Genomic DNA, 26,676 nt, shown 5'->3' with positions numbered 1-26,676 from the left:
ACGATGAATAAAATAATTAGAAGTCATTGGTAAAAAATAATATATTGTACTTAACTGGTGGTACGGGAGTCTTATAGTCAGAAGGAATATAATTACAAACAGAGAGCTATAGAGGCATCACATAGGCCACACTTTAACTAAGCGCCTTGTTAGAGGTTGCTTCCTATCAGCTGAAGGCTATACTACTTTCCTACTTGATGTCCCGAGCAAGAGTGACCAAGCGCATGCTAGAGACTTGTTGCAAGCCGCAGAGCGGCGCTAGTCTTGATTAGCGGGTTCCGTGATACTAGTACGGACTGCGGTCGAAAACTGCAACCCCTAGCAAGTGTGGTATCATACTTTGATACCACAGAAACATCAATGAACAGTTTCGCCAAGAATAGGACAGAAGCTTTTGAAATGGGGTGCTACAGAAGAATGCTGATGATTAGATGGGTAGATGAAGTGACTAATGATGAGTTACTGAACAGAAATGGGGAGAAATGAAATCTGTGGAACAACCTTACTAGAAGAAGTGATCAGTTGATAGGATACATTCTGAGAGAGCAAGGGAAATACTTGCTGGGGTGGGGTGGGGTGGGGGGGGGGGCAGGGGGGGGGGGGCAAAAATCATAGTGGGAGACCAATGGATAATTAAAATAAGCAAATTCAGAAGAATGTAGGTTGCAGTAGTTATTTAGAGATGAGGTGGCTTGCGAAGGAAAGAGTAGCATGGAGAGCTGCATCAACCAAGTCTTCGGACAGAAGACCACAACTACACATCTTTCGTATCTTATCCCTACAGAAAGCACCAAAGAAGTGGCAGAACAAATTTAAAGTGCATCTATATCAACACTTCTCTAATGTTTGCTAATAACATACAACCACTGATAATGAAGTTCTGTGAATAGTCCTGTAACATTAACATAGATGAACTATGAACTACAGTTACCTTACTGTCCTTCGAAATAGTCACCTCCCATAATTATGCACCACTGAGCTCTGCGATACATTTCCTGGCAACTTTGCATTAAGTCTTCCTTTGGGATGGTGTTCAAAAGCTGTGTCACATTTCGTTGCATGTCAGGAATATCATAAACTCTCTTTCGTTTCAAAGCGAGTTTGAGTCGAGGGAATAATTAGTAGTCTGGAGGATTGAGAACCAGTGGGTATGGTGGATGTTCAAGTAGCACCACCCCCTATTTTGCCAGGAACAGTTTGACAATGTTGGCTGTTTGTGGGTGAGTGTTGTCATGAATAAAAAATCAGGAATCTTGTTGTCCGTACTGTGGTTGTACCCTGTGTACACATTGCATGAAATGGGTCAAAATTTCAACGTACTGTGCAGCGGTCAATGTCATTCAATTAGGTAGAAATTCCTTGTGGATAATGCCTTGACTATCGAAAAAGGCGACTAGCATCATTTTGATGTGTAAGTTTTCAGCTCTGACCTTTTTCTGACAAGGTGATGTCGGAGAATGCCATTCCATGCTTTGCTGTTTCATTTCACGGCCGGCCGAAGTGGCCGTGCTGTTCTAGGCGCTGCAGTCTGGAACCGCGAGACCACTATGGTCACAGGTTCGAATCCTGCCTTGGGCATGGATGTGTGTGATGTCCTTAGGTTAGTTAGGCTTAACTAGTTCTAAGTTCTAGGGGACTAATGACCTTAGAAGTTGAGTCCCATAGTGCTCAGAGCCATTTGAACCATTTCATTTCACGGTCATACCAGAGACACTAGGTTTCATCCTCAGCAACAATGCAGTTCTAGAAATTGGGTGTGGCATCCACTGTTTTGACGAAATCCTGTGAAGTCTCTAAACGTGCCTGCTTCTGATCGTCAGTCAAGTGATATGGCACAAGACGACAAAATGATTTCCTCTTCCCTAACTCTTGGGTAAGCATTTGTCGCACAGATTCACAGTTAACTTGCAGTTCATCCGCTGTCATGTGCACAGTTCATCAACGGTCGTTCGTGATTAATGTCCTTAGTTTTTCAATGTTTTTGTCACTTACGGCAATCACTGGTCGTCCACTACGTGGATTGTCAAACACTTTCCCAGCCTCCTCCAAATGGGAAAACCACTCATACACACACTTTATGGATAGTGTCTCATCCCCATAAACACATACTAGCATTGCATGCATTTTTTTCAGTGTCTTGCCAGCTTATAACAAAACTTTAAATTGATCCTTTGCTCGTTCATTGCCCTGTTCTCAGCTCAGAACCATCACACTAAACAAGCACTTCATCCAACAGGTCTAACACTGAACACACATGACACTCAATTGAACTATGGTGGGGACAGGTTTTCAACGCCAGCCACTATGCAGAGTCGCCAGTGTTGCCCAATCAACCGTTCCGACTTCATTCACTGAACTTTATTGTCAGAGGTTGTATTTAGTTTCAGTTTGCATCATATGAATCACAGACAACTAGCAATAATCAGTACTGTCCATAGACATGAGAGGAATATCAAATATGCAGATAAATGAAGGAAACTATGTATAGGATGCACTACAGGAAATTAAATGAGCCTTGGAACTAAATTAGATTACGAAACACATTCACACACTAGTGCCCACTGAGGAAGTCAAAATTTCTCATATGTTCTATTTTATTCAGGAAATTAGATTTGTGCAGCATTAAATAAACATTGACACCATGAGGAATTTGGTTGCAGTTTGGTTCCATTTAATCTCTAAACACAAAAATATTTTTTTCTGATAATTGCACAATACTTCATATAGTCACAATACTTACAATAAGAACGAAGCTTTATCTGTGTTAGCATTATTTTCAACATGTTATTTAACATGTCTGACCACATCATCTTAATATAACATGAACATGCAAATTTTCTGCCACTTTATGGGTATTTTTGAAATCAGCACATTTCCTTGGACTATCAGTATCTTGGTGTTCAAATATATTGGCAAGGAACTCTAACGGCATTAAAGTGAATTAACTTAAGGAAAGCAGCAAAAAGCTAAATCTCTGTGGCTGACAAGGAACTCAAACTCCACCCCCTCTAAAATGTGCTCTGCATCTTAGCCCATGTGCTGCCTCATTCTGTACTAAAACAAAGATGTGTATCAGAAAGCAACTACTGCATCATCCCATGCACGAAGCTCTGGCCTGTGTGTCTCATGAAATTAATATATTTCAAACACAAAAGCAAAATATTTTGTATGATATAAGGTACAATGAGCATAATGTGTTAACTATTCCCATGACAGGAATTTATTATGTAGTGAGAGGACCAGAATGATATACAAACATTTCTTTGCAGTAAAATGAGTTGCAATGGAAAGGAGGCATCCAGTATCACAGTATTAACTGCACAGAGAAATAGTCTCAAATGAGAAACTAAAAATAACATAATTAGTACAGTATTCCCTTTTCTCACACATCTACCTCATCAGAAACTACGTGTATGGACTTTTATCAGCATGTAACACAAAAACTCAATCTCAATTACAGATAAAATTCAAAGTAGTATCAATTTGTCTTTGGAAACTTCTAATAGAGAGCAATGAATCAGAGTCTGTTGCCTTTATAAGTTATTTTCTTACATTTTTAATCTTTTTATACAATTTTGCAAATAATAATAAAAGCCTACTAAAAACACTGCCAGCAACAAATCATAAGGATTATTAAGATACGGTCCACACAAAGAAGCATCGTAGCAAGTGTGAGAGTGTGTATCAAATCAGTAGAAACAAGGAGGCAGTTACAATTCATCCTATGAGGCTGGTTTCAAAAGTTCTCAGAATGGAAAAGACAAAAAGTACTTAAATTATTGAAATGTTTTTTTACTTTTCAATGTGGTCTCCTTGTAGATTAATTCACTTGGTCTAATGATGTTCCAGTGCCTTGATCCCATCTTGAAAATGAGTTTCCTCCAGGCCTGCAAAATAGTAGTCAACCCCGGCTATCAATTCTTCGTTTGAAGTGAATCTTCAACCACAAAGAAAAATTTTCAGTTTTGGGAAGAGATGGAAGCCTGACAGAGCCATATCAGGTGAATAAGGTGGGTGTGGCAACAATTAATACGTTAGTTCATATAATTTTGCCATGGCGATGGCACATTTGTGTAGATATGCGTTGTCTTCGTGGAAAGATGACTTTCTCCCTTACTAGACCTGGCCTTTTTTCACGTATTTTTTGTTGCAATTTGTCCAGGAGGTTAGTACAGTATTCTCCAGTAATTGTTTGCCCAGTGGGAAGATAACCTACAAACAGAAGCCCATTTGCATCCCAGAACACTGATGCTATGACCTTTCCCGTTGAAGGAATTGTCTTTGATTTCTTTGGTGGCAGAGAATCAGCATGTTTCCACTGCTTCAACTGTTGTTTTGTCTTTGGGGTATTGTGGCGCACCCCAGTTTCACCTGTGGTCACAAACCGGTGCAAAAAAATCTTGTTCATTTCTCCTAAAATGGGCCAAACAGTGTTCCGATATGTCCATTCTTAAGCGTTTTTGATCCAGCGTCAAGAGTCGCAGCACCCATCTTGCAGATAATTTTTTCATTTCTAATTCTACAGTTAAAATGTGATATACCCTTTCAGATGACATCTGGCAAGCATGAGCAATTTCACACACTTTCAACCAGTGATCCTCCATGACCATTTTGTGCACTTTTGCAATGATTACTGGAGTAGTCACATCTTGGGCAATGGCTGAGCGGATCATCATCTAAGCTCTCCTGACCAAATTTAAATTCATTTGTCCACTTGGCAACAGCTGAATATGAAGGAGCAGAGTCTCCCAGTGTATTCTGGAAATTGACATGAATGTCCTTTGCTTTCACACCTTTCTTTATGAAGTACTTAATCACAGCTCGAATCAATTTTTTGCATCTTCGTTAATCACTATGCAGGAACAACAACAGAGCCATATTACTATCACAGCTCTCTCAGCTCTCTTCCAAGAGCACTGGCATAGCATGTGTTTACAGGCAACAGTCCAATGAAAATCACATGACCAACTCGTTGCTAGCGCTGACCTCTCCTGGTGATTTCAAGAACTTTTCAAACAACCCGCATACATAACAGTAACTAGTCAAGTCTTCATAAGATGATGTTCAATGGACTTCTCTATATGTTAGCAGAAAAAAAATTGTTTGTTCATGCAGAAAGGTAAACTTCCTCGCAAGGAGATTTTGGAATATGTTACATGCAACAGCTGTGTAGACCAAGGTCATGACTCTTAGAGTTAAGAGCTGTTGTAGTTGTTTTTGTGGTCTTCAGTCCACAGACTGGTATGATGCAGCTCTCCATGCTACTATATCCTGTGCAAGCTTCTTCATTTCCCAGTACCTACTGCAACCTATATCCTTCTGAATCTGTTTAGTGTATTCATGTCTTGGTCTCCCTCTACGATTTTTACCCTCCACACTGCCCTCTAATACTAAATTGACGATCCCTTGATGCCTCAGAATATGCCCTACCAACCTATCCCTTCTTCTAGTCAAGTTGTGCCACAAATTTCTCTTCTCTCCAATTCTATTCAATACCTCCTCGTTAGTTATGTGATCTACCCATCTAATCTTCAGCATTCTTCTGTAGCACCACATTTTGGAAGCTTCTATTCTCTTCTTGTCTAAACTACTTATCACCCACATTTCACTTCCATACATGGCTACACTCTACATACTTCCTGACACTTAAATCTATACTTGATTTTAACAAATTTCTCTTCTTCAGAAATGTTTTCCTTGCCATTGCCAGTCTACATTTTATATCCTCTCTACTTCGACCATCATCAGTTATTTTGCTCCCCAAATAGCAAAACTCATTTGCTACTTTAAGCGTCTCATTTCCTAATCTAATTGCCGCAGTGCTAAGAGCTAAAATTGTGATAAATGGAATAATAATTTGAAGCCTGTGGCACATGATGCCCAAAATATTCTACACAAACAATAAAGAACTACTGCTCCTTACTAGCTTTGTGACTGCCTCCACTGCAGCTTACTAGATCTGGTAATGCATCTGTCTACATAACTGTCCCATAATGATAATGCCTTTGTATTCACAGGGAAATAAAACTCTTTGCTACTTGAGATTACAGCACTACTTAAATGCCAATTTATCATTAAAAAATAACAAACATATGGAGGAGTTCTCAGTTCAAATTGAACTGTTGCAACAACACATACATACATTACCTCTGTGAGAAGAGAAAAAGGATACAGATACAGCCTGCTATAAAGGAATGATATTTTAAGAAAAGAAGTAACAATAACAGACTGTTGGATCAGCAAAGAAAATAATCATCTTGTTCTTTAGGTGCCCATTTAAAACTAAATTTGTGTACGTTTCCTAAAATTGAAGCCGCACGCACGCACGCACACACACACACACACACACACACACACACACACACACACACACACACAGTTGTATAAGGCAGCCACCCTGATAACACATCAGAAACTCCTCTCTAATATTTTAGGGAGCCAGTCGGATATTTCGCAGAATGTTAAAGTTTGTCCCATGTTTGTCTCATTGTCAGTGGAGAACAGTGGACTCATCTGCAGGTAAATTAGCCACTGTCCTCTTATCTGAAAATAAAACAGTGTCAACCAAAATGTGCCACAATGTGATCCATCAGTCACAAGCACCACACATTGGAGGGACCTCTCACTGGAGCACAAAGCACTGTGTACTAAATGAAGATGACTGAGAAGGACTTTATGTCATCTGTATAGCTGGATGGCAGTATGCACTGCTAACTTTACTAGCTACAGCTTATTGTCTGTAATGTCAAGCTGTTCTTCTTTCCATCCCTGCATGACTCCTCCACACTAAGGTGATAGCACTGAGAAAAAACACACAGTGAACCATCTGATTATCACTATATGCGTCTTTGGCTGCTGTGACTGCGAATTCATTTTCCTGAATTATCATGTTCTCTGGTACCCAGAAGAAAGACACCACCTTCCCAAACCTTGCTACAAGAAGTGGATCCTGAATATAATGGACTACCATATCTGCTATGTACATACATTGCAGAGGGTGAAGGGTGCTGACGAAGTTGGAGAATATGAGGAATTTTGAGGTCCAATCACATTTCATTAGCTCCAGTATCCTAAAGATCACCTATAATTCTTCATCATATACAGTTAATTCTTTCATAAACCCAATCTTGAAGACAGGCTCAGGGAACACCAGAGAGTAGCGAAATGAGTCCCCCTGTTGTGACCTACCTGTGAAAACAGCTACATAGTCACAGTGTACATCAAAAATTTCACAAGACATTGTATCTTGTGGCTAACCTGATCCCTTGAAGGTACATAGTATCAATGACTTGAGGTATGTAGGTACCTCTGACCCATAAACTGTGCACTGAGATTACTCGGCATCTCATGAAAGCCTTATAAAATTGGAACAGAGGCAACCATACTCCACAAGACCAGTGGCTAGGACACTTCGATATGTTTATTGCTTTCAGGGTCCTTTCCTTCAGGTTCTTTGGGTGTGGTTATCATGACAGTTTTAAATATGAGGCCCAGAAGTATCACAGAACCTTTAGAATATAGAATGGTGTTGGGCTCATAATATTGCACTATGCCAAGACCAAATCCGATACAGATGCTGGGATCGCTACAAACAGAATCAAAAGAAATCTGCCTAGAATGTTTAATTTAATATGGCAGACAGGGCAGTTCCCTAACTCACGGAGGGAGGTAATTTTGATACCTCTTCTCAACTATGAAATTACTGAATGGACCCCAGTAGTTACAGGAGCATCACCTTAACTAGCTCTGAAGACAAGATGCTGGAGGGATGGCCAATCATTGTCTGGTCTGGAAATTAGAGACCAGGCAGCTTCTTAGCCTCTCCCCATGTGGGTCCAGGAGGAATCAGTCCACTGTAGACAACGTGATCTTATTTGACATGCCTATACAGAGGGCTTTCCTATGTAGACAGCATTGTATAGGTATTTTTTATATACAAATGGCATAAAACAGGACATGGAAAGACAACTTTCTAGAACAGCTTCCTCAGTAGGGTTACTGTGGCTGTCTGCTAATATTTACCGTATTTGTCTTCATTATCAAAATGCTTTTTTTGAGCATTAGGGCAAGGCACAAAGCTTTGTGTAGTGCAGTCATCAAGAGTACATGAGTGGGCCTTCGGTTCAGAAGATCCGTATCAACTATGTTTTGTTGAATGGCTAGCACGGTAACACTTGTTGATGGCCAAGCATTGCAATCTGCAGTAATTTGCAGAAGGGTTGCTCTTCTGTCACAGTGAATGATTCTCTTCAGTCCTCATTGGTCCCCATTCTTGCAGGATCTTTTTCTGGCCACAGTGATGTCATAGCTTTGATGTTTTACTGGATTCCTGATATTCACAGTAGACTCGTGAAATGGTCATATGGGAAAATCCCCACTTCATTGCTACATCGGAGATGCTGTGTTCCATTGCTCATGCACTGACTATAACACTATGTTCATACTCACTTAAATCTTGAGTAGCTGTCATTATAGTTTACGGAATTGCAAGTTACATTTATAGGGGGTTAGAAATTTCATCCTTTCTGACCCTCCACCCCAATTAATTTATTTTTCTCTATTATTATCCACTTACCTTAACCACATTATGACCGAGCGAGGTGGCGCAGTGGTTAGACACTGGACTCGCATTCGGAAGGACGACGGTTCAATCCCGCGTCCGGCCATCCTGATTTAGGTTTTCCGTGATTTCCCTAAACCACTCCAGGCAAATGCCGGGATGGTTCCTCTGAAAGGGCACGGCCGACTTCCTTCCCCATCCTTCCCTAATCCGATGAGACCGATGACCACGCTGTCTGGTCTCCTTCCCCAAACCAACCAACCTAACCACATTATGACTACCTGATATTTAAGATGGTTAGATTTACACACTATTGCTTTATAACACCATATAAGAGGTATATGGAAATTGTTTCCTTCATGTATATAATCTGTTACTGTATTTTCAACATACTAAATTATGTATAAACTTTCAAATTCCTTTAAAAAAAAGGTAAGCCTTTGTTAATATTTCATTAGTGTTCATATTTCTGACTGCTGCACATCATTTGGAAATCTGGAAAAATCTTCAGCATTTCTATCTTGATACAGAAAATTCCAATATCACAGTGAACATTCCACATGAAGTATGTGATTCAGATTTGCAACTTTATAAAAGACACAAGATTTATGAGTTTCTAGTTATCCTAGTTTCTTTTTGACTGTAGTTATTGCTTCAATGTTTTATCACATTGTGCAGTAATTAGTGTTTCATGCAAATAAATCCAAGAAAGCTCCTTTCTCCTTCACATGACACCTAAATGTTCCAACATTTGTGCTTTCATATGCCAAAATGTAATTCACATTCTCTCTCTCTCTCTGTCTCCCAGCTGATCTTCTTCATCCTTCTGTAACACCACATCTCCAGACTTCTAGCAATCTTCTCTCTTGTTTTCCTATTGTCTGCCAGCCAGGGTGGCTGAGCAGTTCTAGGCGCTACAGTCTGGAACCGTGTGACCGCTACGGTCGCAGGTTCGAATCCTGCCTCAGGCATGGATGTGTGTGATGTCCTTAGGTTAGTTAGGTTTAAGTAGTTCTAGGGGACTGATGACCACAGCAGTTAAGTCCCATAGTGCTCAGAGCCATTTGAACCTATTTTCCAAGTTTCACATCCATATAGGGCCATACTCCAAACAAATGCTTCCATAACCCATTTCCTTATTTCCAGATTGAAGTTCTTGCTGGTAAATGAGTTCTTTCTTAAATTAAATTCAATTTTGGCATTTTGTATTCAGCTCACAGTCTCCGTTTGGCTTCTACCATCCCTTGTAATCTTGTTTCCCAAATAGGTAAATTCCTGTATCATTTCTAGCAACATTGTCTGCATGACACAGCGTGTATACTTTCTGTCAAGTTTACAAACTTGGTCTATAGCTTCCTGGATGTAAGCACTGAATATAAGAGGACAAAGAGCATGTCCTTGTCTCACACTGTTTCTAATTTTTGCTTCTTGTTCCTGATGAAAATTTCTAGTAACAGTCACTCTGTTCTCATACAAGCTGTGTATCACAAACATGTCTCTGTATTTTAGACTTGCTTTGCTAAGTACTCTGAACATCTCTTGCCAGATAACATTATCAAAGATTCATTCCCTGTCTACAAAGGCAATATAAGTAGGTTTATTTTTCTGTATTTGCTTTTTAATGAGAAGCCTCAGTGCCAGAATCAGTTCTCTTGTTCCTAACCCCTCCTGAATCCAAACTCATCTTCACTCAGCATATCTTCCACCTCCTCTTCAATTCTCCTCATCAACATCTACATTTACATGGCTACTCTGCAAATCACACTTACGTGCCTTGCAGGGGGCTCATCGAACCACCTTCACAATAACACTCTATTACCCCACTCTTGAACAGCACACATGAAAAATGAACATGTGTATCTTTCTGTTTGAGCTCCAGTTTCCCTTATTGTATGATAATGATCATTTCTCCCTATGTACATTGGCACCAACAAAATATTTTTGCAACCAGAGGAGAAAGTTGGTAACTATCTTTAAGGGAAGTTTTTGTGCATGCGATATTAGGCTTAAAGTTCAGTAATGTTTACATTTTGTAGCTGCCACCTTCTTTGGTACAGGAACCGTGATGCATTTCTGGAAGTAATTTGGTATCTCTCCTGTGTTATAGAAAGATTTCTTTCTATTTTTTCAGCATCATAATTTTCATACTGTCACCAACATTCTTGATTAGTTCTGCAGGAATGTCACAAATACCCATAGTTTTGGTCTTCCATAGGTCTTTAAGAGTTTTCTCAAATTTCCTTTTCTTTTGCTATTACATCCTCTGACAAAGGTGTTCCGCCATACAATTCCTCAATGTATTCTTTCCATCTCTTCACCATGTCTTCACCAAACAGCATTCTTCCCTCTTTTTTCCTTCTACTGACCAGAGATTGATGTTTTGTGTTTGTTAAAAAATGTATTTGCTGTTCTGTAGGCTTTATCAGTTCTTTCATTTCACATATTTTCTTCCACTTCTCTGCCATTTCCTTTAGAAAACTTTCCTTTTTCTTCTCTAGCTTCTCTACTGACTAAAATCCTTAGTCATCTGTATTCAGCTTTTCCTTGTTCATAAGTTGCATTTTTTCATATTCTTTGTTTTAAATCAGCTGAATAATATCTCCTGTAATCCATTTCTTTTTATTTTTGGGTTTAGTTTTCCCAAGTCTCTTTTCTGCCTCTTTATATATATATATTGGATTTAATTTGTTCTCAGTCTTCTTGTACTCCGCTATTTTAGACATTTTTTACAAGGTTGTCTACTTCCTGTGTATAATACCTTACCAGAACCTCAGTTTTCAGTTTTTCTATTTCTCATTTCTGTTTTACCTTTTTTCCTTCAGATGTTTGAATCCGAATGAATTTTTCATCAGGACCAAGTTGTGGTCACTGTCTGTGTCTATGTCTGAAGGAGGATAGCATCTGCAATCTTTTACTTTGTTTCTAAAACATGATTTCACCAAAATTTAACCAACCTGTAGTCTCCTTAAGTCCCCTGGGGCTTACCAGGTGTATTTTCTTCACCTGTTATGTTGGAGAAGTGTATCTGCAACAACTTTTGGTGGCAGAACTCAATTAGCAGGCTCTTCTTTCATTTTTTCTTCCATGTCCATAGCTGCCCACAATCCTCTCTTCCAGTTTTTTCCTAATACATTCCAGTCCCCCATGACAATCAGGTTATCATCTGCATTAACATTACTTATTTTTTCATATATCTCAACAAGCACCTCATACTCTTCTTTGGACAATGGTACAAACTTGTATTACCACAGTGTCCTTTGGTATAGTTTCAAGCTTGCTTATAATCATCCTAGAGCTGTATTGCACATATCCCTCGACACGTAAAACAGTGTATTTTTCCTTTCTTTTTTTCCTTTTTCTTTTTTAAATTACTCTGACACCTGGTCTGTTTCGATCTATTCTGAAGTGGAAGACCCTACATTCTCCAGGCTGGAAATCTCGTGATTGGGGCCAAGTATATCCATTTCCAGTTGTTCCACCTCAAGTTTTGGGTTTTCTACACTGAAAAGCCAAAGAAACTGGTACACCTGCCTGATATCATGTAGGGAGCCCGCGAACACGCAGAAGTGTCGCAACACAATGTGGCATGGACTCGACTAATTTATGAAGTAGTGCTGGAGGGAACTGACACCACGAATCCTGCAGGGCTGTCCATAAATCCGTAAGAGTATGAGGTAGTGGAGATCTCTTCTGAACAGCACGTTGCAAGACATCCCAGAAATGCTGAATAAAGTTCATGCCTGGGGAGTTTGGTGGCCAGCAGAAGTGTTGAAACTCAGAATAGTGTTCCTGGAACCACTCTGTAGGAATTCTGGATGTGGACAGTGTCACATAATCCTGCTGGAATTTTTGAAGTCTGTCAGAATGCACAACGGACATGAATGGATGCAGGTGTTCAGACAGGATGCTTACATATGTGTCACCTATCAGAGTCATATATAGGCGTATCAGGAGTCCTGCATCACTTCAACTGCACAAGAGTGGGCCTTCAGCTCTAAAAGCCCATATCAATCTTGTTTTGCTGAATGTTTCACACTGTGACACTTGTTGATGTCCCAGCACTGGAATCTGCAGCAATTTGCGGAAGGGTGGCCCTTCTATCACATTGAACGATTCTCTTCAACCATCATTGGTCCCATTCTTGCAGGATATTCTTCCAGCAGCAGCGATGTCAGAGATTTGATGTCTTACTGGATTCCTGATATTTACGGTACACTCGTGAAATGGTCGTAGGGGAAAATGCCCACTTCATCGCTACCTTGGAGATGCTGTGTCCCATTGCTCGTGTGCCGACTATAACACCACGTTCATACTCACTCAAATCTTGATACACTGTCATTGCAGCAGCAGTAACCGATCTAAAAACTGTGCCAGAAACTTTTTGTGTTATATAGGTGTTGCTGATCACAGTGCTGTATTCTGCCTTTTACACATCTCTGTATTTGAATATGCGTGCCTATAACAGTTTCTTTGGAGATTCAGTGTAGTTTGCTGCCCTGCAGCAAAGTTCTCACATTTCAAGTAGCTATTTTAAAACTGGAATTCCTTTTCTTCACCTTGTCTGTATCTTTTGCCGTACTCTCCCAGAGTTCTGACTGGGGGACTCTTATCTCCAGAATATTTTAATGAGGATATTGGTATGGTTTACTGCTGATGAGTGGGATACCTGTGGATCTTTAGTGTGGTGGTTTTACCTTGCTTCCATAGCCTATACTGTTGACCATCAATTAGTTCTTCATGTCTTTGGAAATGGTATCTCATTTCCAGGACAAGAGCATGCCTCACCCAGCAAACACCAGCGACAGGAAATAATCTTTTCATTTTATCACCAAATTCAGTGTTATTTTTAGCCAAATTGGATGTTGCTTTTTGAAATAGTGATGTTTTTTGCCAATTTTGCTGTTTTAGTGTCAATTTAACTTGGTTTTCGCTTTTTGCTGTTTGTTTTTTCAATTTCTGTTCTTTTTATCAAGTCTGATATTCCCTTTCTTTTTTCAGACTCGTCGTTGCTTTCTTTTTTTGTGTGTGTGTGACATTTGGTGTTACCTTTTTTTTCTTTCTCTTTCTTTTTTTCAACATACAGTATTACTTTTTTTACAACATATGGCATTAACTTTTTTTGTCAAATTTGGTTTTTTCACTGCTACATTTGGTGTAATTTTTTTGTCAAATTCAGGTTTTTTTTCCATTATCGCTGTTTTCCTCTTTCCACTTCTCTGGTGTGCTGATATTGGTGTTTTTTTGTCAATGTCAGTGCTATTTTTGATATCACGTCATCATTAGTTATATGGGAAATGAACTGTGATTTTAATGCTATTCACCGATGTCAGCCTTGAGGAAACAGGAAGTCAAAATCCAATACCAACATATAATAACTACCACTTAAGAATACTGGTAAACTGCCGGCCTCAGATATGTAACATTTTTAATATGGAATAATGACAAATTTTACAATATTTCGAAAAAATTGCTGATTTCACGATATTTTCTGAAAATCTTCGAATTCATATTATTTTGCTAAAAACTGCCAATTTTGTATTGTTTTTCGAGTTATCATTTTTGCAAAATTTTCCTGTCCTTAGTGATTACTTATCCCGGGCAACCTTAGTCATGTCAACAGTCACATAGAATGATATTGGCCCCCCTCTACTATGGGGAAGGATACATCATGAGTAACTATGCCCACTACATAGCCTGAATTGAGACCACTAATTACTGGAATTGTCTAATCCTAACTTTACTTCCACTACTTTATACCTAACATACATATTGTAATGATCAAAAAAGTTGATCAACATAAACCTCTGGCGAGTGTGTTGTCAGACTGTAATAGCGCAACATATGTTTCGTAATTTTTATAATTTTCACATTGTTAGAAGGTTTTTGTACTCATTTTATGTAGTAATATTACTATATGCCATTTAGGCAACTAGGAGATGTAGAATGTTGCATCACTGCACCATGTACGACAGAGAGAGAAATTGTCGCCTATCTGTATATAATCTGTCACTGTTTTCAAAAAGTGCACAATGTATGAGCCTATAATTTCTTTTAAAGATCCAGTTAGCTTTCATTAATTTATTACTAGAGTTTCATTTTATATACTGACTGGCATGCCTCATTAGGATGTCCAACGTAAACTTTTATGTTTCTTAATTGGTTTGAAAATTCGAACATTTCATTGAACACATGATACCTGATGTATGAGTTTCAAATTTTCAACTTTTAATAATACTCAAGATTATGATTTTATAGTGATGCTAGTAGCATTTGAACTGTTGTTACTGCTTCAATATTGTATATGTTAGGCAGTAATTTTTGTGTTTTATGCAGATAAATCCAATAAAACTCCTTTCCCTTCACATGAAACTTGGTGATTTCATATGCTAATATGTAACCATGGCCAATATATAGGCCAAACTGAGACAGATAACTGATGGTATGATTTAGTCCAACTTTACTTCATATACTACATACCTTGCATACATATTGCAATAATCAAATAAGTTTACCAACATAATATCTGTTGGATAGCGTGTCAAAATGTTATATATATTGAATATAGCGTATATACAAGTATTCTGTTACTGTACCATACATTCTATCGATTCATATTCTGTTGCTCTGCTTGTCATGCATAAGTGTAACAAACATAACATGCCAATAAATCTTGCACAAAACTTTAAATAGTATTACCAGCTATTCAAAAGATATGGTTCTGGACATCTTTGGCTGCACTATGACGGCTGTGCCTGTGTTATGATATGACAACTTACTGTATACCTATTATTAGTGGAAGTAATCTAGTGCACTACTGGACTGTATTTGTACTACACGCTACACACACCCCCACACACATACAGTACTGGCTTGTGTCTTTACATATGTACTGGCTGGTTAATCAAATGAGAAGCATGGAGCTTGTGACAATGAGGTAACATTATAAAGAAAGTATATATGTAGACAAGATGTTTCATTCAGACAAGCAATTTATAAACCGATGTCACCATTTCAGGTGCTTGAAAATGACTAACAGTTGAAAGTAGCTAACAGCATGGACAAGAAATATATTACAGCCAGTTCAGTCCATGTCTCTTTCTTAAAACTTGTGTGTCTTCCAGCCATTAGCTGTTGTCACAGTGAGCACGCAGTTACTTACAAATTTGAGAATCTGCTGAAATAAACTGGGAGTGATATGCGAATTTTCTTGCTATCATATCAAGAAGTACTATGGTTATGATTAAATACTGATATGGCTTACCTGGCCATTTTGACTATTAAATGACACAATACTATGAGTGTGACTTCGTGTGTGTGTGTGTGTGTGTGTGACACAGAAAAAATCAGATGATCAGATGCAGCTACAAGCAGGTGTACAGAATATGCAGTGAAACCACAACACAGGATAACACTATTTTCTTCTTGTGATAACAACAGACTTTACCACTTTGTCACAGTGTTGCTTCAATATTAGGGTATTGCAAAGTGATGGGACCTACCAGCATAGAAGGTCTGACATTATCTGCTATGATATGGACTAGTGTCAAGCATGCCACTGCACCAACATGAATTCTGCAAACACTGCAATTGTCTTTGACTGCAATTCAAGTGATGCATAAACACCATTGCTCTTGGCAGGTTGATAAAGTGTAGTGCTGTCACGTAAGCCCCATTTCAACCTGTCTTATAGTGATGGTCACATTTATGTTAGACACCACCATGATGACACCACTCTGGTACCAACCACATTGAATTTTAAAAGTCTGAGATTTTACACAAATGTGGACTGCTATGTATCTAACTTACAGTATAGAGTTCATTTAAGTTGTGGGTGTCTTACTTGGTATTATAATTTTCATAAATATGGAAAGATGATTATAAACCAATTTCACAGACAGAGAACCTCATATACACTTTGACATTTAAAACAGACATGATTTGAATGCCATGTGAATGGAGGTACCCAGTAAGGTTTTGAAAATGAAAATACTGTAAACAGTCACTGCTCTTGACACTATTTGCAGATGATTCTTGCCATTTTAAACACATACAGAAATATAAGAATGATATAAAAAATAAATGACTGAATTTCGCAATAAGCTCAACAATAAAACTGAAAATGAAAAACAAACTTAGTTAACACATACCAGAAAACTACTTTTTTGTCAAGCCATGTAACTGTTAAAATCTCAGGCAAAAATAATAATGAGTACTGGAAGCCTTTCAGTCTATCATCTACTTATTGTATCTTTATTTCTCACTCTGCTCCTCATACCATCCAGTGCTAGCATAGTGCTACTAATGTACTATCTCTGATATTCTACTCACTGTGACACCTTTTCTTTACCTCTACTTCCATATCTCCTCATCTCAGCAGGGTCTTGTTAGGCTTGGAATTCGACTGATCCTTTCTACTCAATCCCACACCATCCCTCTCACCTCTCTGAAGAAAGAGCTTCTTGTTCCAAGAGCTTTGAGTTCTATGTTCTATTGTAGGTGTTTATACTGTAAGTATTCTGAGTACCAATCACTGAAGGTAAGTATCTGCCAGCCTCTCTCCCTGTGATTTTAAAAATCTTCTTAAATGACTTCTTTTCTTATAAATTAAACCATTCAACATTAAAGCAGCATGACAAAACAGTGCTCATAATGCATTTGTTGAACTCCTGCCTTTTATGGTCTATATGTACTTGTACTTAAACATATTTCCAAAAATAATAAAAAACCTAGATAATTTTCAGAAATTATGTTCATACTGAGACTACCAGACACTGCACACAGGCCATAACAGAGTTTTACTCTTCAGTATCTCTCTCCTGCAGTTCCAAATTCTACATATGTTCTCCTATGATACAAGATTAGTAGCTCTGGGTGGAAGGATGGGGTCGGAAACAGTTTACAAACCAGGTGTTTCATTTGGCATGAAATCAACATCAGTATTCAAACATTAACTAAATGACTGCTTCTGCCACCCAGGCTGTCATTGGCTGGATTAATATAGCCACTGATTTTGCATTTACTGCTTCTTAGTTCTGGTTATGTAGCCACTTTCACATGACAGATTGAAATAGGTATCAGGTGTAACACAGTCAAAATACTGCATATAAAACAACAACCAGCTGTTTGGACAAAAAGAATAAAGAAGAGGACTTACACAGACTAAACCACCAAATGGACATTCTTGGGTTACAGTCAAAATATTCGTCCAGTCACACAACACTAAAAAATATAGGGGATGGGTCTAGTATGCAAAAAATTGTACACTCGTAATGATGTACATTACTTTTGTACTTCTGTATCACAGAGTGCACTTATTGAGGCTGAAATCTCCATACAGATATGATTTACAGCTTTTGAATTTCTAAACTCTACAAACATCTAATATGCACTTACATTTTTCCACTCTGATATTATGTTTAGTATTAAGTTTATAGCTATGAGAGCATGCACAACATCTAGAGGCATCTGTTTGAAATGCCCTCATGCCATGGAGGCTCTTACAGCCCTTAGTCTTCTGGTTATGGTATTACAGTTCACATCAATGTGCTATTTGTAGTCAGTCATTTTGTATACGCAATATGATGTGTATTTTCAAAGGGTTAGATGCTCGGTTGTGTTAAATACTCCGATAAATATTCTTAATTTTCTCATTGGGCAACAATTTGTTCTCTCATATTTTAATAAAAATTAAAATACTGTGTGATGAAGATGAAAAATTTTTTGTATTACAAACCCAGTATAATGTAATATAGTATGAAAATGTATGCCTGCAATTTTCTGCATTTTTCTTTAAGAACAAGGCCAAAGATACCTGATAAAACATTAAACTGTGTGCATGCATTGCTTCATTTTTTACTGGATTTTAATGAAACTTAGTAACACACAGATTTTTAGCACAAGCAATAAAGTGCCCAATTTGTGAAGGGCACAAGCCTCATCTCTCTAGCTTTTTAACAACAACAGCAGCAGCAGCAATAATTAAGAGGATAGACTGCTTCTCGCCACACAGAGGCAGCGTTCAGTCACAGACAGGTGCAACAAAGAGACTGGTACATAGCTATCAGCCAAAAGGCTGCCTTTGGAAGCAGAAAGCACACACACATTCACACAAACACAACTCTCACACACATGGCCTCTGTCTCTGGCTGCTGCATCCAGAGACTGTGATCATGTGTGTGTGAGTTGTGCTTTTGTGAATGTGTGTGAGCTTCCTACTTCAGAAGAAGGCATTTTGGCTAAAAACTAATCTTCTTCTTATGCCTGGTGCCTGTCTGCGACTAAATGTCTCCTCTATATGATGAGTAGCAATCTATACTTTTCATAATAATATTGTTATCCCATCCTGGAGTTCTCTAGCTTCTTACATTTTCATGTTTTTATGTTAACATTCTTTCACTGCTGCTGTTGGTAAAGATAGAGATAAGAGATTGTTTGTGTGTTTGTGAACTTTCCTTGTGTCTATTATAGTGCACCATGTAAACCAAAAACTTTAGATAATATTGTTGCAGTTAATTACTATTGTTCATAATTTTATCTGGATGTCCCATCATGGCAGTTATTGTTGAGGACGAACACGGGAAACTATGCATAGGCTTGCATTTTATTCTAGTATGCTGTGTGAAACAGAACTCTTACAAAAATATTATATTTATTTATTATTTTAACAACTTGTAACAACAACAGTATCAACTATTTCTAAATTAACAGAAATCTAGATATGTTCTCTCTATGCTCCCAGTGCACATAATAAAGAAATACTAGTCATTCGCCCCCTTCCTACTATTCATGCATTGCAGTGTTACTTCTGTAGGTCAATAAATGCTACTGTAATCTTATTTGAATGACACAATGCAGTATGCATCAATGAGCAATTGGTCCAAAGGTGTCACAGTATATGCCAATACTGTTCAAGAAACACTTGGTGAAATTTATTCTGTCGTATAATCTAGTAATGTGGTAAAATATTTTACAATTTTAAACATGGCTGCGAGACAGTGCCCATACAAGAACATGATTTGCATAATACAGCCGACCTGCTGCAACAAGATTTTACTCTCTAACCAGTTGGCTGTATTATAAAAATCATGTAAAATATTTTACTTAACAAATGTTCACATTTATTGTATGCCTACCAGTTGTAATTCTACATTAACACATGTAATTCCATTGCACACCATTTCAACCCCCTATGCTTTTTAACAGTGTTTAACTGGGTGTAAGCTTCAGTATTTTAACTATGTTGAATCTGATATGTATTTCAGATGATCACTTGAAGGTGGCTACACAGCTGAACCTGCAAACTAGTTACTGCAAAATAAGGGAATGTTTTAATCCAGTCAATGGCAGCCAGTGTATAAAAATGTTATCATTCAGAAAATTCGTGCTAGCTGTGAAACTTATTCCAACTAAAGTTCCAGATTAAGATACATGTACTTACTTTAACTTTAGTGGTAACTGGTTGCAGATATGCTGAAGTGAGTTATGTCATTTATTTCTTTAGATGGTAGTAAACATCACACCAGCTCATTATTTGTGGCTTTTCATCTGTTGCATTAGCTACTGTATGCTGTTATAATAATAATAATAATAATAATAATAATTGTTAATGATGTAGTCTACTGAAGTTGTCCAACAGCCTTGTGACAGGAGTCACACTCATGACTCACTCTAGCACATATTACTATGAGCATAATACAAAAACACCACACATACATGAGAGAGAAATGAACGAGGGGGAAGTTAATAAACCCACTAGAGTGGCACTACAATAGGTGTCTCATAAAACAGCTGCTTGGATGGTTTTCTACTTCTATATACTTACACTGAGCAGTGTCACCTGTAGCTGACATAACACACACTGATAGATGGTTAAGAGGATGTCTTATTATAACAGACCATACCTGATGCAGAGGAACTCCTAACTGGATTCTGAGTCTCGTTACTGGGCTCCCATGGCGGAGCTGCAAAATATAACAACAATAGCAATTGCAGAAACTACAACAATTCAAAAATACATAAAATAACAAAGCTAACATTTCCTATTGTGAAAAATATCAAACAGCACCAGTGATCATTGCTACTAAAATAAATTTAAGATTAACATGTTTAGAGAGTGAATGATATAAACATTAATGCGCTTACAAAAATTGCATCACGATATTATGTACAGTGTAATCGCTTTTAGGTATAAAGAAATTTCAGTAACACTGGAAGACTTTCACTCAGAAGCTTTGTTCAACACTAATTTGAAACAGAACAACAGTAAAAATATATGTGCTGCATGATACCCTCTCCCTGCATGATACACACTAAGTGTACATCTGATTCATTCCCCTCCCAAGATTCTATTTACCTAAGGGGGCCACCTCTCCTCTAATGTTTGGGAGTAGCTTCCGCTCAAACAGGAGGGACAAGGCTTCATCACACTAGAGCGAGGCTATTCACTAGAAACAAGGGGCTACACTGTTGGTCATTTGTCACACACAAAGTTCACTTCAACACAGCCATCACCAGGCAGCACTCTCTTCAAATAGGAGACTGTGACAAGTTCTGCTTAGTGTTAGGGACAGGAGGAAACTGTCCTCTTACTTTAACATCAAAACAATTTATAGCAGCCAAATAAAGAAAGCTGGCAGTTGCTAATGCAGCTTTCAATTTTTCATGGCTGACAGTTAATTATTTCCTTCCAGGTGGTGTAACAGCCACAATACCTACAGATATACACTGGTGAAAGCCCAGCTCTTAAAAATGCAAAACTGTGGCAGCATGCCCATATAAGCTGTCACCATGATTGCAGAATTCATGTTCACTGGCATGAGTGAGAGGTCAAAACAAGAGTGTCCACTTCACTCGCTACAACAAGCATCACTGCTTGTTGAGTGGTCCCAACAGTATGCTGCCAGCACAGCCTCACTCTCTCTTGCATCGGCTGTGCTCACAGAAGGTTCCACTTACTGATTAGGATTGTTCTGTGTTTCTGTATGACGAACTTTGCACATTATCAGACTAAGCCTCAACTGCTATTCTTCTGTTAATATTTTCACATGCCTGTGAAATTCTGATGCTTTGCCTCACCATCATACTTCTTGTGTATTTGGTTGCTATAATAAAGAACTGCAGATTCTACCATTTTCGGCAATGAGACTGTTTCATTCCATGGGTGTTCTGCGAGTACAATGGATTTGGCATTTGGTATGTTGTTACAGCAGCAGCTTATTCAGCAACAACAGCAGTTTGAACAATAACAGCAGCAGCTATACTCCAATTAAAATTATTTTATATTGGACAGATTGCAGTGGCAGAAGGCATTGTTGCCAACCTGCAGCCAGCCACGCTTTGCTCCCCTACAGCCAGGCGACTAGCGTGAGTTTTGGTGTTCTCTTAAAGATAAGTCATTTGAGATTATAACAACATTTAGTTTAGTACTGATTGCATGGCAAATAGGTGTATTGGAGTGCTTTTTAAGCATATCATTAAACGTTTCATTTTTCTTCCCATAATATAGCATCAAACACGAGAAGATGTACAGTCAGGTTATAGTCATATTTTCTGTTTATATTTTGCCATAGCAAGTCTATAGAATTTTGTTTAATTGTTTTTTTCTCTCTCCAGCAATTTAACTGTAGTATACCTCTTCATTATTAAACTTACATTTCTAGAAAGTATCATAAAGTTTAAGTTGTTGCTTCAAAAACTTTGCACTGTTGTTTTTGTTTATATACAGTTGTGTATAGGCCAAATTTGTGGAATCATATTTTCATATTTATCTGTAATTTAACTGACTTACTCTTAATAAACTATCACGATTATCAAAAGTGAAAAGTGCTTGTCTCGCCATAGAATTGTTAGGTGGGGGCTTTGGTGTGATGGGTGCTGTAGTTTTTCCCGTGTGGGTGGCTGTAGTGGCGTGGGAGTGGGGGAAGCAAATGAGATTCATCAGTGGTTTTGTAGGATATGTAGTAGAGATAGGAAGATACTAGAACAAGAGGGGAAAACTGCCACCCTTGAGGCTGGAGGGACAAGGGTAAAGAGAGGTGGAAAGTGGCAACAGACAACAGGAGGAATAGGCCTAGAACTTTGTTTGACAGCTTCATGATGAACGTGGAAAATAGATTTCACCTGTTGCTTCAGTTAGAAGCTGGTGAGCCTCAAGCAGTTGCAGGTGTAGACAGAGCACAACAAACTTTCAGCAGGAAACTGAAAAGTAAGAATGTGAAATCAATAAAGATAAAGAAATTGTTGCTAGGTAGCTCCCATGGAAGAGGTGTTGGCTAACTTTTGCAGGATGAACTAGGTCACCAATGTTTTTAAACGTTGTGCTGGTCTGGAGCAGATGACAGAGGATTTAGGATCACTTTGCAAAGATTTCACTAAGGAAGACGCCGTGGTTATAGTGTATGGGCCAGGTAATAGTACTGACAAAGATCCTGGGTACAGTATAGAGTGTGACCTGGCAAAGATTGCATCAGCATCGAAGCATACTAGTGTTGAGTTTGTATCTGCTCTTGGGTGCCAAGACCGACCTCATTTGAACTCTTCCATCAGGAGAGTTACTTTAAAGTTGGAATGGCTGATTGTGTCAGGTGTGGGGTCACACATTGGGGTGGTTCCTGTTGATTCTCTCAATAGGCGGGATTATACTAGGCATGACCTTCTCCTCAACAGGAAAGGGAACAGCAAGCTGGTTGGGGAAAATAGCAGGAAAGTTAAAGGAGGGAGGCACTATCATGAGTGATAAAATACCAATGGTTATAGGGTTCAGTAAAAACCATTTTTTAGGATAGACAGGAAAGAAAGAAACCAAGTTTCAAGAGGGGTTAAGATTGAGACAAACCTTCAGTTTGAGAAAGAAACCAAAAAACGTTAATTCTAGCTTATTACATCAGCATAAACAGCTATTGGTTAAGGATTTTCAACAACCAGCAGAAATTTCTACTCTACCCAATTTTAACTCTGTCAATGTGAAATGTCAGCTATCTTTATTGCATCAAACTATTTGAGGACTGAGAAATAAAATTAATGAATTAATTATCTGCATAGATGAATAAGAGTCCTCAAACCCAATTGACATAATCTGCCTCTCTGAACATCATGTGACCACTGGTATAGAACTTTTAAGTGTTACAAGATTTAGGTTGGCATTGTTCATTCATCAGGAACTGTCATAAATTTAAGAACATATACATTCATAAATTTTGCCTAGAACAGCATATGGAAGCATGTGCAACAGAAGTAGAATTTCATAAAAAATCCTTCATAATATTAAGTGTATATTGAGCACCTGCAGATAACTTTAATCAGTTCATAAACCACCTTGAAACTGTACTGGCCCATTTAACAACCAAAAACAAATAAATAGTGGTTGCTGGTCATTCCAATGTAGAGTTCCTTAAAGACTTATTTCAGTTAGTAACACTATCATTCAACATAATTCCCACTGTAAAGTTCCCAACTAGGGAATAGAATAGTTCGATGAACAAAATTATATTACAAAACCAATAGTCAATGGCCTCTCAGCCATGACATGCAGTTCCTTCTGTTAAATGTTAATACTGAACAGGATATAAAATCTGTTAAATCTGAACTCAAGAGAGTAATCAATAAGCCAAAAATTGATTATTTTAGGACACTCCTCAGAGACATTCATTGGAGTGATGTGCACAGAGCTCATGGCATGAATGGAAAATATAACACTTTTGCTAATAAAGTGCTTACCTTATTTGAACACTGTTTTCCCCGAAAACTAACCAAGGTTAGAGCAAAGTCTACAAAGAATCCATGGATTACTCAAGGAATAGGGGTATCTTGTAAAACAAAAAGGAAACTATCAGTCAATCCGAAACAGTTCTGATGTTGATGCTATAGCACATTACAAGAAATAAAGCAAAATATCAAAGACTGTAATACGGACATTAAAGCAAATATATTACGAGGAAAAGATAGTCACATCAGATAAAAAAAATAAAGACAATGTGGGATATAGTGAAGGAGAAGACTGGTAGAACCAGACAGGAAGAGGGGCAAATAGCATTAAGAGTAAATGATACATCAGTGACATGTGTATAGTGTTGCAGAACTCTTTAACAAACATTTTAACTGAAAAGATGGGGTTATCAGGTTCTGTAGATGCTGCAATGGGATACCTCACACCACAGACATTTCAAGTAATTTCCATAATATGAATTTGACCCTCACTACCCCAGAAGAAGTAATGTCCATCATAAAATCTTTAAAATGAAAACACCTAGTGGATATGCTGAGATACTAACAAAGCTAATTAAAGAATGTGATTCAGAGTTAAGTAGCATATTAAGCTATCTGTGTAATCAAAAAACAAAGATGATGTGACTTACCAAATGAAAGCGCTGGCAGGTCGATAGACACACAAACAAACACAAACATACACACAAAATTCAAGCTTTCGCAACCAACGGTTGCTTCATCAGGAAAGAGGGAAGGAGAGGGAAAGACGAAAGGATGTGGGTTTTAAGGGAGAGGGTAAGGTGTCATTCCAATCCTGGGAGCGGAAAGACTTACCTTAGGGGGAAAAAAGGACAGGTATACACTCGCACACACACCCATATCCAACCAATGTGTATGTGCAGTTGGATCCGGGATTGGAATGACTCCTTACCCTCTCCCTTAAAACCCACATCCTTTCATCTTTCCCTCTCCTTCCCTCTTTCCTGATGAAGCAACCGTTGGTTGCAAAAGCTTGAATTTTGTGTGTATGTTTGTGTTTGTTTGTGTGTCTATCGACCTGCCAGCGCTTTCGTTTGGTAAGTCACATCATCTTTGATTTTAGATATATTTTTCCCATGTGGAATGTTCCCCTCTATTATATCCATGTCTGTGTAATAAGTTGTTTATCAGTGGAATATTTCCTGAATGGTTGAAATATGCTGAAGTTAAGCCGCTGTTCAAGAAGGGAGATAAAGAAATAGAGTCAAATTTCCATCCAATTTCACTTTTTCCAGCATTCTCAAAAATTTTAGAAAAGGTAATGCAGAATTAGCTTTTTAACCATCTTATCACAAATAACATACAGTCAAAGTCGCAGTTTGGGTTTCTAAAGGGTTCTGACACTGAGAAGGCTATCTATACTTACAGTGAAAATGTACTTAATTCATTAGACAAAAAAATTGCAGGTAACTGGTATATTTTGTGATCTGTCGAAGGCACTTGACTGTGTAAATCATAATATCTTTTTAAGTAAATTAGAATATTATGGTGTAACAGAAAATGCTGCAAAATGGTTCAAATCTTATATCTCCGGCAGGAAACAAAGGGTGTTATTAGGAAAGAGACATGTATTAAGCTATCAGGCATCATCCAACACGGAACTAATTACATGTGGAATCCCACAAGGTTCCATCTTAGGGCCCTTACTTTTTCTTGTGTATATCGTTGTCCTTCCATCAGTAATATTACCAGATGTCAAGTTTGTTTTGTTTGCTGATGATACAAACATTATGATAAATAGCAAATCAACTGCAGTCTTAGAAAGATCGGCTACTAAAATATTTGTGGACATTAATCACTGGTTCCTAGCCAATTCTTTGTCACTAAACTTTGAAAAAACAGACTACATTCAGTTCAGAACTTGTAAGGGATGTCACATGAGTATATGCCTAACATGTGATGACAAGCAGAAAGAAGAAGTGGACAGTGTTAAAATCTTGGGATTACAGCTTGATAATAAATTCAACTGGGAATAGCACACCACAGAACTGCTGATGAGTCTAAACAAACCTCTATTTGCAATGCAAATTCTGTCAGACATAGGGGAAATAAAAATGAAAAAGCTGGCATACTATGCTTACTTGCACTCCATAATGTCATATGGGATTATTTTTTGAGGTAAGTCATCAAGCCAAGCTAAAGTTTTCCAGGCACAAAAACTTGCAGTAAGAGTTATATGTGGTATGAACCCAAGAACGTCCTGCAGAGGCCTGTTAGGGAACTAGGGATACTAACTACAGCTTCCAAATATATTTATTCCTTAGTGGAATTTGTCATTGAAAATATGTCACTTTTTCAAACCAACATCTCAGTTCACGGAATCAGTACTTGAAATAAGAATAATCTTCACAAGGATTTAAAGTCACTTACTGTTG

General features: G+C 38.1%; 1 protein-coding gene across 5 annotated transcripts in view; it reads right to left on the bottom strand.

Moving 5' to 3' along the window:
• Positions 1-26,676, bottom strand: part of LOC126469889 (uncharacterized) — a 425,616-nt gene that overhangs the window by 16,766 nt on the left and 382,174 nt on the right. For all 5 annotated transcript variants that reach the window (XM_050097228.1, XM_050097232.1, XM_050097229.1 and 2 more), the window contains one exon: positions 20,461-20,520. In XM_050097228.1, coding sequence (XP_049953185.1) covers positions 20,461-20,520 — 60 coding nt within the window. The remainder of the gene's footprint in view (positions 1-20,460; positions 20,521-26,676) is intronic.

Source organism: Schistocerca serialis, chromosome 3 (genome assembly GCF_023864345.2).
Source record: "Schistocerca serialis cubense isolate TAMUIC-IGC-003099 chromosome 3, iqSchSeri2.2, whole genome shotgun sequence".
Classification (NCBI taxonomy): domain Eukaryota; kingdom Metazoa; phylum Arthropoda; class Insecta; order Orthoptera; family Acrididae; genus Schistocerca; species Schistocerca serialis.
This window is presented reverse-complemented; position numbering and strand designations above follow the sequence as displayed.